This window comes from Thermobia domestica, chromosome 9, assembly GCF_964235325.1.
Source record: "Thermobia domestica chromosome 9, izTheDome1.hap1.1, whole genome shotgun sequence".
NCBI classification, from domain to species: Eukaryota; Metazoa; Arthropoda; class Insecta; order Zygentoma; family Lepismatidae; genus Thermobia; species Thermobia domestica.
This window is the reverse complement of record NC_137462.1, coordinates 87360008-87375380: the sequence shown is the minus strand read 5'-3', so window position 1 is coordinate 87375380 and position 15373 is coordinate 87360008. Positions and strand designations below refer to the sequence as shown.

The following is a 15373-nucleotide window of genomic DNA, read 5'->3' as shown; positions in this document are numbered from 1 at the left end:
ACATTACCAGTTTCTAATTTGAATAAACCACAAATAATACGGAATTTTGGATGAAAGATTGCCCTAAGACATACTTGTCAATTAAGAAGGCGTGCATGTGGGTGAAACATTGCTTTTGTACTGAGAATGTGTACATAAGTGGGATGTCCAGTATACAGTAATAAGGAAAACTCACATTTGCAGATGTCAGTAGCCACTGAACTTACTATATGCTAACCATCTAAGTTCGTGGCCCCCATACCAGAACATACCTCGATCTGCGATGTGATCGCAGAACATTTGCCGCGCCTGTGCAGAAAAAGTGCCAGAAGAAAAAAAATAGCCAACAGAAAAGTATAAAAACATGCCTGCTTTGTGTAGATGTCTTAAATGCACGGACGACTCGCATAAATATAGCGTAAAGCGTATTTTTAACAATCACAAGTGTTTCTTGTGCTGGAACTGATTATCTTGATTTTTTATTTTGGAATTCCTGCAGAAAATTTTTGACTTACAAGAGTTCATCGCAGAAAGACAAAGAAAGCTCTGCCATCGGGCTCGTGGCATTCGTCTGGTTCTCCTATTCCCTTTCATGTTTTCATTCTAATTATTTCATTATTTACCAATCACTTCGTTGTATACTTTCTAGTAGCCCGAATTTCCTTCACTCCATTTTCACTTAATCATTACACAGCAAGTAACATAACGAAAATGGAATGGAAGAAATTTGGGTTACTGAACAATGTCACTAGATGTCTTCAAATAAATGAAACTAACGCTTCCCAACTAGAGAGAAAACGTTACTCGCAAGTGGTATATAGAATTCTGGTTGGGAGACCATTGGGAAGCGAACTTCGACATAGACCAAGAAGACAATAGAAGTATAGTATGAATATGAATGTTAGTGAGTTAAGTAGATAGCAACAATTCTTACTGGGTTGGCATGTTACACGATAGGCTCAAATCTACCTTTTGTTCTGTCTTCAGTTCTACTTTTTATTTCTGTGTCAATAAAATAACGAGTTTCGGAATCCATAGCTGGTTAGAATTACTGATTTCACTGTCGCGTCATAAGTGTTCTTATTTTTAAATGTTCGTTTTTTATTTATTTTTTAAGGATATTGTAGAAAATGATTAAAGAAATGTGTATATTAATCCAAACTGAATAAAAACTTATATGTTCATTTTAACTTACATTTTTTATTGTTTTTATTTTTAGATGGTAAGAACCTTAAACAGCAATGGTGCAAACAGTATATGGGAACATTCTTTGTTGGATCCTTCAAATACAAAGGGCGGACGAAGAAAACCCCAGCCAAAGGACCCTGTACAGTAAGTGTACTTAGAATCCCTTTATTAGCATTCGAAAGACAAAAAATGTGATACAGTTTAGGACTTCGTTGTGAAATTCGTATCTTGAAAATGCAAATACTTGTTGGTTTAAAAGTTAAAAAAAAAAAAGAAAAAAAAAAGAAAAAAAATCGGCGTTTGGCGTATTTCACAAATGAGAAAAAAAATTGTTATACAACGTTAAAAAGATTCCAGTAACATCTGTTCTGCTGAAAGGCTGCCTCTGAAGCACTTAAACCAAGGAAAAGGTCTGATTTACCATGTAACGGGGCATGGGCTGTAAAATGCTATGCTGAATGAACTAGGCTTAGCTTGGGCGTCACAGTGTGACTGCGGACGTGCTCTTGATACACCTGAGCACATCGTGCAGCAAATATACCCTACTGAGCAAGCAAGAGTACTGCATATATATGGGAAAACTTGCTGACGCAGTGTCGAACTTTTACTCTCACCAGGAATTGATGACATCCGCGGTAAGAGCGAAAACACATGTGCATATGTGTAAATAGCGTATATCAAACGAACTCCAATTCGGAGGGATTCAGGTCCAAACTTGCCAATGACTGGTCTATAGACTTAGAACCAGACGTACTCCTACACCCATAAGCAGGCATTAGACAAGGACTGCATGCACTCCGCTTGGTGGGGAAGACACCAAGTGGCTTCAGACCCCACAACTCTGCCACGGAATGAGAGTAACCGATTCTCAAATGGGCGAATAGCACGTGCCATTGGATCTGGTAGTGTACTTGGAATCACAATATGGTAAAAAGAGAGGTAGTCCTAGCAGATTGCCTTACCGTGCGGAAGCGGCGGCTACAGTTTTTCTCCTAAAGGGAAACTTACATGTACCATTGGGTCCGGGAATAGATACCGAGTACCTCAACATGTTCGTGATACCTGAACACGTAAAAGAGAGGAAGTCTCTTATTGCGTGGACAAATCTACCAGGGAGCCGTCCTCTCCTAAATGGCCATATCTTCAAAGATAGACAGTCTACATCAGCCATTCGCTTTGGTAATGTACGGAGTACCTGTACCATAATTAGAGGAAGTCCCGTATTGTTTGGATGATCCTATCGGAGGGGAATATCTGTTTACTCCCTGCAGAGGGACCAAATGGGAAAAAGTGCCTTGGGCACTTGGGTATTGGGGCAGCGGTTTCTGATCCAAAGAAAAGGGAGGAAGCCTTGCAGGATAAGGAGCTGACATCAAACTTAAATGATGACAGCACGCACCATTGGATCCGGAATGAGATACGGGAGTATCTCTACGTCAATATATAAAAGGAGCATCAATGTTGTCTGTCTGAACATCACGGGAAACCGGATAAAACGTTTTGACATGTTTAATACTCACTAGCAAATGGTCAGTTGGTGCCTGCTAAGAGTTTGACCCGACTTGGACAATTTAGAGGCTTGTCAACTTAGCCCAAATTTAACATTGTAGATGGAAGTGCACACGAGGGCGAAAGTAATTAGAGTTTGAAGTTTAGCATTGGAAGTCAATGAGGAACAGAATTTTATGTGCATGAACAAAAAACGTTTTGCAAGATTACAACACATTAATATGTAATTAACAGATTACTCAGCAAAGCCACTCTGCTATTTATTACGCATGTCTAAACTGCTCAGCTGCAGTGTAATTGTTGCCGACCGATTAAAGCTGCAGACTTTCAAAGCTAAACTTCATTCCAACCTGCATCTTTACGTGCGAGGCCGTGGCTAGTGAACGATAGAGGTAAGGAGGGCTGGGAATGAACAGGCCTTCTTGGGCATGCCTGGGACTCCCAGAATCGGGTTGGACTCTGTCGGCCAGTGGTCAGACCGTGGGATTCGGTAGTTTATATAACCGTATCCTAAGAATCTGGGTAACAGTGAGTATGGGCGGGAGCTGAGCTTGCCTTACAACGCTCGGATACTATGGTTGCAGAGTATGAGAGGCTTGACTCGCTAGCGAGGCTGCCTCTACCAGTAGGTAACTGGTAGGCACTCAGGACTTCGGTCTGGGTGCACAGTGGGCGTATCCCACTCCCTTATTGAATAAGGTTCGCATCACAATTTGCAAAACAAGATAAAGGAACACACGTGCGACGCACTGTGTATGCGAAGACAACTGTCCAAGATAGAGGAACCACTGGCCGAGTGCAGTTTAAGCGGAACCAGTCCATCAAGTAAGCCGAACGGCCGCAGCATGATAAATGTGCAAGTAAATCACCCTCGTTCTAATATGCTCTTACCGTTGTTTTCACATTCCCGGAAAAAAGAAATCATTTTTAATTTTCAAAGTTGTTAACAGGTGGGAAATTGGTGAATGATCCTTGGAAACGTTCGAAATTTTCTGAACAATATATGGTAAAATAAAGAATGAATTTTATGCTGTATTTCGTCTGCATAAAGGCTATAATCATCGTCGGGCCAATTCTTCTGAATTTTCAGTGAACACTCTTGTTACACCGTGCTAAATGTATTCCTTATCTTTAGTTATACTCGTTTTCGTAAGAACAATGAAAAAAGAAAGAGAGAAGAAAGAGGGGTAGTTTCTGAAGAAGTAAAAGAAATTTAAAAGAATCAATTTTCCATCTTGTGTCATATCTGAATTTCTTTGTAGAAAGCCTATGATATTTTCACTAATTCTAGAAATATAAATATTGATCATATTATGTAAGAAAGAATAATTGTTGTATATGTAGAGGATGAAGTTCTTTGATTCTGAGTTTAGTGTTTGCAAAATGGAGAACTGTTTCAGATTAGTGTTTTCTTTGTATATTAAATAGGAGTAAAATTACATTTTGTCTTTCTATTAACCTATTATTGGTTATTATAAATCTTTCTTTTCAAGCCCAACAAAAGCTGATTTTATTCGAGCGAAACATCAAATGCTGACTTTTGTAAATAGACCGGGGAAAGATGACAGCTATACTCTAGATGGAGATCTTAGTAAGCAGCTTCATTCTAGTGTTCGTACATCTAATTTGGAAACTAGTCTTCGACTGTTATCGTTAGGAGCTGATCCAAATTATTATCATGAGGTAAGTCTATATTCTAGTTGAATGTTTGGATAGTAACACTATTTTAAATTTAAGATTTTCTGTCTTATACAGTAAAACTTCGTTACGTTGCAAGAATAGTACTGTGTTCGTTTCGTAGGCAAATTAAGACTGACTGAATTAATATTTGGGTATTATTTCAGGAAAAAGGAAATTCTCCGTTACACGTAGCAGCCAAAGCAGGCCAAGCATCACAGGTAGAATTGTTAGTTGTGTATGGCGCAGATCCTCTTTCGTTGGATAGAGAAGGAAAGACACCTATTGATTATTCCAGGTTGAGTACACAATAGTTACTCGATTAGATACATAATTGTAAAATTTGTGAAGTAATGACCTTATTTTGTCAATATATAAAATTCTAATAAAACTTCTCTTGAAGATGTATTCTGATATATTTTATAAAATATATAGTGTAAAGGAGGAAATACTTATAACCGGTTGCCTAAGGTTACAGTATAACGGTTAGTATTTTGTGTGGATGTGATTTCGTATTTAATATACCCTAGTCTTCAGTAGTCCATATGGCATATTCTTGGACCATTAAATCGTCTAATTAATTTAATAAATAAATGCATTAAACAAAGATAAATATTCCACAGGATGTTTTATCTTCTAAATATTTAGGGTTTATAAGTGAATTCAGAATGCAAAGAAGTTATCATTAGTGTATAATTATTGTTTGGTACTAGCGTTTTAATATATTCAAAATACAGGAAGCTTTAACTTGTAATAAATGTTTACAGTAGGAAAGTAAGCTTATACTGTATTTAAAAGTAGAAGGGAGAGTGTTAGGTTCCTATGGAGATGGTAGAGGTCGAATAAACCTAGTCACAAATGATGTCGTTTGCGGTATAGCGGACTTAATCAGGGAAATCAATACCAGAATTTCCGTGTGAATCTTGTTTAGGTGTAGTGCTAACCAACAAGAACGAGGTTAACGAAGAAATAAAAAAGTATATTAATCACGGGAAACGTGTGTTACTACTCCATAGAAATCCTTGTATAGGTGCTACTGATATCAAAGAAATTGAAAGACACACAGAAGACAGAGGCTGAAGGATGATCAAATGGGGAAATTTAGAAAGCTTCAAAATTTGAAATTTGACAATAGCTGCAGGGTGTCGAATGTCTTACGAAACGTGTAAGATGGGCAGGACACGTAGTTTGTAGATAACATACGCGGGCTGCATAGAGTTCTAGTCGGGAAAAGAGGTCTTTGAGAAGACCAAGAAGAAGGAAACATGTTAAGCCAGATGAGTAATAATAATTCAGAGTGCATTAGTTTGGCACATGATAGAACCAATGGAGAAGTTCTGTTTGTGCTAATGAATCTTCGGGCTTCTTAATCATAGAATTACTTTATAAATAGCAGCTTTAATCCACCAAAAACCATTGAGAAAAATTGTAACCGATAGTTAAGGTGAATTTGCTAATTCGTTAGGTAGGCAAAATGTATTAGACCTGTTGCTGTTCAATGACGTATATAAGCATTACTAAAACAAATTTCGCACCAGAATAAAAGAACATAAAAAGGGTGTTAAATACAGTGCCCTCCAGTATTCGGGCTTATTTAAATATATTAAAAGTTGTAAACTTCTGTACAGTTTCCCACCACACGTCATGTGGAAAATGAAAACAGAGGAGGACGGTGTAGAAGAAACCTTACTCTGAAAAATACAAAGCATTGCCCTCTGTAGTGACCTATTTTTAAGCCAAATTTCGAATTCCCTATGTCTACCATTCCTTGAATTTCGAGTTGAAAAACATTTGCACTCCACCTGCACATAATCCCCGTTGATGAATGTTTTACCACGAAGAAAGTGCCCCATTACATGGAACAAATGGTAGTCTAAAGGTGCTAAGTCAGGACTGTACACTGGATCTGATAATAGTCCAACACCTTCAAAATTAAGGATTTTTTCCTTGGATGACACGAAACCTATGGTAGAGAGCCTTGCCCTGCTGCACCAACAGACGTTTGATGTTGATTAAGTATGGATATTTTTGGGATACAGCTTGATATTGTCTTCCAGTTGCTCACACTACAGCTGAGCGTTCACAGCACGACTATATAGGAAAAATTACCAGGTCCTACCGGGACCTTCAAAATTCCATCATACACTAAGCATGACTTCGTATCCTCTGTTTCGTCACGGGTGCTGCGTCGTGGTCTGGGTCCAACGATTGATTACTGGTGTCTAGAGTCCGTAGTAACTCGTTTTTTTGTCTGGCGTCACAATTCTTTCATGAACGCTGATCCACGGGATTGTTCAGCAGTGCTTTACACTCCTCCACCTTTCTCTATGCCTGTTAAGGGGTGAGATCGTTGAGAACAATTCGACATCGTTTGTACTCCTTACCAACGATGACCAATATCCTTTATATGGTTAATTTTGAAATTCCCACTTCGGCAACCAACATACAGGTGCTGGTGCTCAGATTTGCCTCCACAACTTGGCGTACAGCCTCCATGTTGAAGGTGGAGGATCTTCCTGCACGATCTTTTTCTGGCAAATTGTAATCACTCTCTTTGAATTTTCTGACTGCATATTTGCTGTGTCGGAACACACTGCATGCTCCCATTTCCCTGCACAGATGTTTCGTGCTGCTTCACGGGCTGCGTCTCTCAGTTGGAACTCATACAGCTGGGGCTCACGAATAAGTGTTCTTGGCTGCTTCATATTTCACACCAGAAGACCACCTGCCACGAGACTGAAAACGGCCCTTAATGAATATATACCAGGGAAAGAATTCCTCTGTGCATTGGCGTATTGATTGCTATGTTCCTGTTAACTACTAATGTTTCCAAAGGTGCCTGAGCTCTGATATGAGAGAAAACTTACGGGACACCTTGATAGTTGTATATATGCTGTTTCGTGTTATATTTTTCTTCTGCTGTTTTCTCTTTCCCTGTTTGTGTTGACGATGATATCACTTTTCACGTTTACCTTAAATAATCATTCCTCACCGAATAACTTCAGCAAGTTGACTAACAAGAATATTTGAGATACAAAAGACTTATAATATAGCCCAGAGCATTAATTCTTTGAGTATATTATAAAAAAAAAATAAATAAATAAAAAAAAAATTGTAAATTTGTGAGACAGGTTACATAAATCATATTTAATATTGTGAATATTCGTAAATATTGTAATGTGAGTTTTCTCTTGATGCTTGTGTAAAGTATTTAAGCGAAGTGAAACAATGTTTGTATTATACTACCCACTTGATTCGCGATATTTCGAACTAGTCTTGAAATCGACAACTGCACATCTGAGTTGCTCTGAGGGAATTTGTCGCATGATTGTCCTCAATATTATCAGGCAAAATCCAGGTTATTAGGATACGCTTTACGATAGCGAAACACTACTTCATTTCTTATTTCTCTAAAGAAGAAAAAGAGATGTCTAAATATCCCTAATAAAAGTAACTTCTATAGCATCTACATGAGTGTGTATGTAAAATAAATGAATCGATGATAGCATAAAGGATCCATCCATTTTGTGTTGTATTGAGATATTAGAAAATTAAATCTAGGGGGCTGCAGACTTACCTTGCACTCAATGTTGCGTTTACATCGTTGTATCCTGCCCTTCGATTCCTGCCTTTTCTGTACACAAAGTTGCGTATGCGCCTAGAGAGTCAGAAAAGTTCATAATCCAAAATGTTAGAAAACAGTAGCTACGACCTGCAATTGAAATTATTTCAGACATGTTAATTCAATCTTTTGTCTTCCACATTACGGATTGTGAAGTAGTTGTCATCCACGAGATTGATCCTAACATGTGAAATCTTATGTTAAATGATTATTCAGGAGAGAATTTCGTAATATAAATTTCTCTAAAGAAACACAATAGTTTATTTATAGTTCTACTGTACTGACTAAATTTTCTGTCAACATGTCCACAGACATTTTATTTTCGTCATATTTTCTTTATTATTTTTCGTATGCTGGCTGTAAGATTCCTTTGTTCTAACTATATCTTTCCTCCCTTTTCTAAATATCAACCATATCCAAGTACATGTTTTATTTTTTATGGAAATTAACTTCTATTTTCTAAGAATACTCGATACATTATTTACCTCATTTTTTATATAGAAAACTTTAGTTTATAACCTTAGAGAGGGAGAGAGAGGTAGTTAATTAGTTTTTACTTCCATTTCTATCATTAAAAGCATAAGATTATTTTTCTTTTGTAGATCAGCAGGATTTTATGATTTATCAGATAGATTGTTGGAGTGTGCCTATGAATTGACCGACAGACTAGCATATTTTATTTGTGGTCGAAAGCCAGACCATCAGAACGGTCAACACTACATAGTACCTGAAATGGCAGATAGTGTGGACATGACTGAACTTGCTAAAGCAGCCAAGAAGAAATTGCAATTAGTAAGTGTTCTTTATTTTTGTTCTTAGCTAATTTTTTCTTAGCTTTTTCAGTGTTATAACAAGCAAATGCTGTTAGTGTGCATGTTAATTGTATTTTAATTCTTTCAACTGTACATGAAAGATTTTCAAAATAAAATTCCATACTACTTCACTTACTTCCAGTGGATGTATATTGTAAATATGTGCTACCTTTCTGCAAATAATTAACGTGTGGTAATGGTAAATATAGTGAGTAGGTGTATCAAGAGCAGTTTGAATCAACTCATTCCTCATGTGATGTGTGGAATATGAAATGTGTGTGTGATTAGTATGTTAAAGATGACTGAACAAGAAAATGTCTCGAGAGAAAGAAGGCTTAAAGCAGTTCTTGCTGGACTAGTTATTAAGCCTTTCTCAAATACTAACGTGTGACTTGTGATTCAAACTTTTTGTAATAATAATCATTACTTGGAATTATATTATTACAGAAGGTTGATCGGGTTATATCCTACCGAGTTTCAAACTATAGTTATTCTATGAAAAGACATCCCGCAACCACCCTTTATGTTCTGTCGGACCATTATTATAGATTATTGCAATTAATATTGCGAGAAACCACGCTTTGGCAGTTGCGTAGAAACTCCATTCATTCTCTCTTTATATTTTCCATTGGCCAGCGAGGGTAAGGGAGCGGCGATGTTGTAGACATCAGCTTAACACACTGTGGGACAAACACGCAGAAATCCATTGGGTTGGTGTCAGGGTTTTCTACAGGAGTGTCATGAAAGGGAACAATATACATTTTCCGTTTCTTGTACCATCCATGATAAAACAGAGGAAATCATCTGACGGTATGGCTGGACACTTTACCCAACTGGAAACTTCTTACTGCTCGACTGGCATTTGTGATCATAATATATAACTGGAGTGAGCTGTTTTTGTGGCGAAAAATAGTATATCATTGTGTTTCCTTTTGATAGAATGATTCTCTTCCCATCTCTCACATAGTTCAAATTCAATGATGAATGAGGGGGCCGCGGTGGCTCAGTGGTAGAGCGTTGACCTCTGGTACATGGGGTCTCGGGTTCAAACCCTGCTCCCGCCAAGTGAACTTTGTGATGGACAAACACCGTGTGCGTGGGTTTCCTCGGGGTTCTCCCGTTTCCTCCCACTTTCTTCATTCCACCATTTCACTCATTTCTCATCTTCACCGTCTCCTTTAGCCTTGCCGTGGGACGTAAAACTCAAAATTTCATTTCATTTCATTTCAATGATGAATGATCCCTCGCAAACCCCACATCCCCCTTTAGGTGCCTTGTAGGTTTTCAATAAAATAAATCAATACAGTATGAACCACGCCCACAGAACTGGAACTGTCCCTAGAATTGATAAAGAGACATTTGACTTGTGCACTTCGACATTTTACTATATCTGGAAATAAAGCACATCAAAATGCCAGCTTTCAGCGTATTTTCCGGAAGTTAAATTAGTAGCATAAACGCGTAACTTTAGAAGTAACTCGAACTCGTCGTGGGTATATGATTACCATATGCGACTTTCCCTGCATTGGTGCGGGAGACCTGCGTTTGATTCTCAGTGATAACTTATGTGGTTCGGATCCCACTATATACTGTAGGCCCACGTCTCATATAGCCTCTCTGCCGGAAAGGACGTTAAGCTCTAAATCAACTAACCAACTTTAGCATTTCCTCCTTTTTATCTATCTTTTCGTAGTAGATGTTCCAAGCTTGGCAAGAGCCCAGAAATATTATTTTTCAGGGTCCCCACAGACTTGGGAAATCATGGAATGTCAGGAAATTTAATTTTTGTCAGGTAAATTATTGGAAAGTTCTTTAAGAGAAACAAAGTAGTCGTCCTCGATAATGAAGACAACTTTGAAGTATAAAGATTATTCAGGACATAGAAATCACACAATACAACAATGTAGAATAATCGGTTACAAATACATTAAGTTATATCAAGGTGTGTTGTGCCAAGATTTGTCGTTAGGTTCTTATCTCTGGGAACATTGAGCTACAGCATCTTAAATCCCTTAATGTAGACAGAGTGTGGCGTCTCTGATCTTTTGAACTAAGATACATGCGTCTTTTTAACCGACTTAAAAAAAAAAAACTGTCAAATTGTGCGTATGTTCAAGCACAAGTCTTCGATACAGGTGCACCGATTTTATTTTATTTTATTTTTATTTATTTATTTATTTATTTGTTGAAATAGTATTGTTTCGGTTGTTCTATATATATTTCATGAGGCTCTAATAGTCATCCTAGCTAAACCATGAAACCTCTCAATGGCTGACAGTGTTCATACCATAATCGTGTGTATGATCACGTATAATTTCGACATAGGTGAACCAGTTTTGTTGATTTACTTTTTGTTTGAAAAAGTATGTTCTCTCTGTGGTTTTTTATAAATTTCATCAGGATCTGGTGATCAACATAAAAGCTAGACCATGAAACTCCTCAGTGGTTGATAGTGTTAATATCCTAATTAATTGACTTCATTGTCTACATGCTCACGCACAACTTCAACATAGATGTACTGATTTTGGTTTTCCTCTTTTAGTTTCAAAGAGCATACTTTCTTGCAACTTTCGTGTAAATTTTATCAGGATCTAATGATAGTCTTTGGAGTCAGACCGTGAAACTCCTCAACAGCCGATAGTCTTAGTACCGTGTATATGTTTACCTATAATTATGTATCGCGTAGATCGATTAAATATATGTATACATTTGAATGCACATGGTTTTTAGGCTAACCCATTTTATAGAAAGTTAGTGCTATACCTTTAGTATAGGTACTTAACTAAACTGATACAGTTTCGAAAAAGTGAAAAAATTAAACAACACAAACTTCTGTCAGGAAAAAAGTTAAACCTTTAACAGGGAAAGTCAGCGAAAACAGTTTATAAAAACCTACTTTTGCTATACCCTTTTGTTTTTCCACGGAAGTGGCGAAAGAAATGTAGTGTTCGATTTAGAACGTTAAAAGAAGGGGGGGGGGGGGAGAAAATCTGGATCTATTAGCATTTGGTGGCAAATTGAGATAGGAAATTAACATTTGTGTGACATACGTTATTGTGTTTGCGACGTAAATTGAAGTTTCTTCGTGGCTTGTCTAATGCTAGTTCCCCGTTTCTTGTTAGCTTTACGAATTCAGAACTTAATTAAAAACTTTTGGCCCCGCGGAGCGTAGTCTCTGACCGTCTTTCCTTTGTGTGAGTGGTCCTGGGTTCGATTCCCGATGGGGAAACTCGGTCGGAAAGGTAGAACAGCTTTCTCAGACCAGCCATACCAGGCTAATGTCGGGATGGTACCTAAACCTAATATAATAATTCCAGGTCACTTCCTTCATTCCTTTCTTGCTCCCAAGTTTCCTGGTCAATGTGATCGTCGAGGGACGTCATCCATCATACGGTGAGTTGTTAAGTTGATTTTGAGTTTAATGTCAGCAGCGAGGCTATATAAGACAGGACCTACTGATTAACGTGAATCCGAACCACATGAGCTCCCGTTGGGAATATCCCTCATACATGACAGGCTAACATGGCCATAAATGCTGGATGCCCAGAAATGGAATTCCTAATCCGTAATTAAAAACTTCATATGAACATATTTTAAAGAAGCCATTAGCTTATATAAATTATGGCATTACATAGTACTTTTCCAAATATAATTGTCATTCGTGTTTGTGTACTTTGTATTACGTTATTGTACTTGGCTTATGCTGTACAAAAAGTGTTTTATTATTTTATGTCCACGTAGAACAGTAAAGTTGCTACCGAAAATGTTATACAAAAGTCACAGATTGCTATCCAAATTCAAATAAGTTTAGCAGTTTGCTCAACAAAAATAAAATAAGAAGCTGTATATGGATATTGCTTCTGTTCTTTGAGCGGTATTAAAGAGGCAGTACTGACACATATTGTGAAAGCAAAAAACTGTGTGGTGGTGGATTATCATACAGATCTCCTAGTTTTGCGGCAGTAAGACAGAGACTCATTAGGAAAAGTCAACTAGTAGAAAATGTCATTATTGGAAATTGAGATATTATACATCCTTATTAAAAACTGTAATTGTTTCCGAAGAGTGATGAAATTATTTTTATATTTCCAGTTACCAAATAACCTATTTGAGGACTTGGCAATGGATGTCTACGATGAAGTGGACAGAAGAGAGACTGAATCAAGTATGAACATTTTTCTTTTCTTATTACATAGCAAACTATTAAGTTGAGACTAATACACTGCTCAGCACATAACCCAATTATCTGAAAAGACGTTTAAGAAAACTAACAAACAACAGCAATCAATAAGTAACACAGTTGTTAACGTGTAGTAACTAAATTTATCGTTAATTATTACTTTTCTTAAAATAAAATGTTTTGAATGTCGGTAATTGAATACCACCTTTTTTACTATTATTATATGTGGAAATAAGACGAATAATTAAAGTTATATAAGATTATGAAAGTGGATTCGAAAGAGCATATTCTATTGTTTTATGCAGTACTTCTTTTCGAGATTATACTATCACTAAAGAATCAACCAACCAATCAACCAATGGATTCTTGACTGGTAACGATGACTTTGTAACGAACCCATGAATGATTTCGTTCCATTTAGGATATTTTAAATTACGTTAGTAAGTCTAGAAACTTTTATTTTATTATACTAAATAACATATTATTTCTGTTGATAAATTTTACTAAACGTATTTCGCGATTAGTAATTGATAACAATAATTAGTCGAGTTAGTGTCTTGTCATAATATAGAGGTGAAATACTGCATTTCGGTGCCTTCGAAAAGGAAGAAGAGAATTGTTTTTATTTTCTTCGCCAGATTTTCCGTGAATATTATGATTGTGGCCAATCAGAGCTGTGAGCTAAATCACGCTTAGTATAGACCAATTAGTAGTCTTCTTCTTTTTCTTCTCGCTCAAAAAAAAGAGAACGCGAGAGGAGAGTGTGTATTAATGGCGGCGGTTGAAGAAAATAAGATCTTGTAATTTAGCTTCCCTAGGTTTTGTTCGAAATCTAGGGAAAGAATAATAGAAAATGTATGATATCCTCCCCAACCTAAGCGGTAAGTTATAACGGAGAGAGAGAAACTTCAAGTTGACTCCCAACTATTCAACAATTAGGCCTACCGGAAATTTAAGTTGTGATATTGGCGTTTGAAAGTGAAAGGAAGACAAAAAGGGGTCAACCATAATTCTTTATTTTGGTATGTAACAGAATTTATTGTGATAATGAGTGGTTAATTTCCGAATCTCTCTCTTCTTCCTCTCCGGGTTAGCACCATAGTTGTAGTAATTATCATTGTATATGACAGCAATTACCTCGATATGAAAAGTAGGACATAGAGAAATTTAAATTACTTGATGTTTAAAATTTATGTTTTGTTTATTCCGCCATGCTTATTGTTAACTTGCTTGATATAAGTGATGATAGTCTTACCGATGAAGAATAACTGTAATACTGTGTGGCAAAATTGGATTGTGGAAAGGATAAATAATTTGAGATTTAGTCATGTGGCCAATATTGTTTAATATTTGCATAGTAAACTCTGAGGATAAGTAAATAAAGCACGTACGTTTCTGTTAGTAATAAATATGCTATTCACTGTGCCTGTTATTTTGTTCGGCGAATGTTCAGTACGTGCATAATTCCATTGTTGAATTTAGGGTTATGCAGGCCTTGAATGCCCACCAGACGTGACAGCGTTGTTTTGAGATTGTTCTCGTGCCGTATAACGCAATAGTTACACGCAGTTTTCAGTAAAGTGCTCTGTCTCAATATTTATCAGCTATATTAATAATAACTATATTTATCACCTAGTACAATTACAGTGTCGAATTAAAAAAAAGGCATGTTTACGATAATAGTTCTAAAGCACATCAGGATCTCTTGTACTTTTTCTGGTTACCTCTGTAACAGGGATTTATTCCTAACTAGGCCTAAAGAAATATATATATATATATATCAAGAAATATATGTATATATCTGACTCGAAATAGAAAATTAGGATCGATGTTTAACCACGAACTCTCTCTAGTATGATAATCACTATTTTTAAGCTGCTGTATCAGGTTACAAAAATTACTGTATTCTGATATATGAGTGGTGGAAGCTCACGAATCCTGTTTTTTTATTAAAAAAAATTACCGGAGCCTCCCGGGGCCACAGTGTACAGCGAGCTAGGGCAGGCGAGTAGTGGATATCTAAGTTTGTCACTTATTATTTTCTGGAATGGTTACTTTATATAGAAATTTAATACTATATGTTTTGCTCGACGATACTAGCACAATAATCCAACAATTTCGTACACATTTGTTTTATAAGTTTAGTTCATTTGTAAATGGAATAGTTAACCTTCTCATTTAATACGAATTCAATAGATATTGTTCTGTCAAAATCGAAATATACAGTGAAATTAGTTGCATTTGAAATTAAAAAAAAAAAAAACTTATGTAGTACCATATTCGCCCTGAAAGTGATTAGTCTTAAGGTACGATTGAGTTGTACAGTTCAAAATTATTATTATTATCGTATTTTAGAATAGTTTGGATATTAATTTGAGATCGTTATTTTAATTATTGCATACGGTA

General features: G+C 36.6%; 1 protein-coding gene across 2 annotated transcripts in view; it reads left to right on the top strand.

Moving 5' to 3' along the window:
- Git (ARF GTPase-activating protein GIT1) overlaps positions 1-15373 on the top strand; it is an 85401-nt gene that overhangs the window by 8181 nt on the left and 61847 nt on the right. For both annotated transcript variants that reach the window (XM_081771482.1, XM_081771481.1), the window contains exons 3-7: positions 1199-1311; positions 4170-4359; positions 4521-4651; positions 8578-8767; positions 12880-12952. In XM_081771482.1, coding sequence (XP_081627608.1) covers positions 1199-1311; positions 4170-4359; positions 4521-4651; positions 8578-8767; positions 12880-12952 — 697 coding nt within the window. The remainder of the gene's footprint in view (positions 1-1198; positions 1312-4169; positions 4360-4520; positions 4652-8577; positions 8768-12879; positions 12953-15373) is intronic.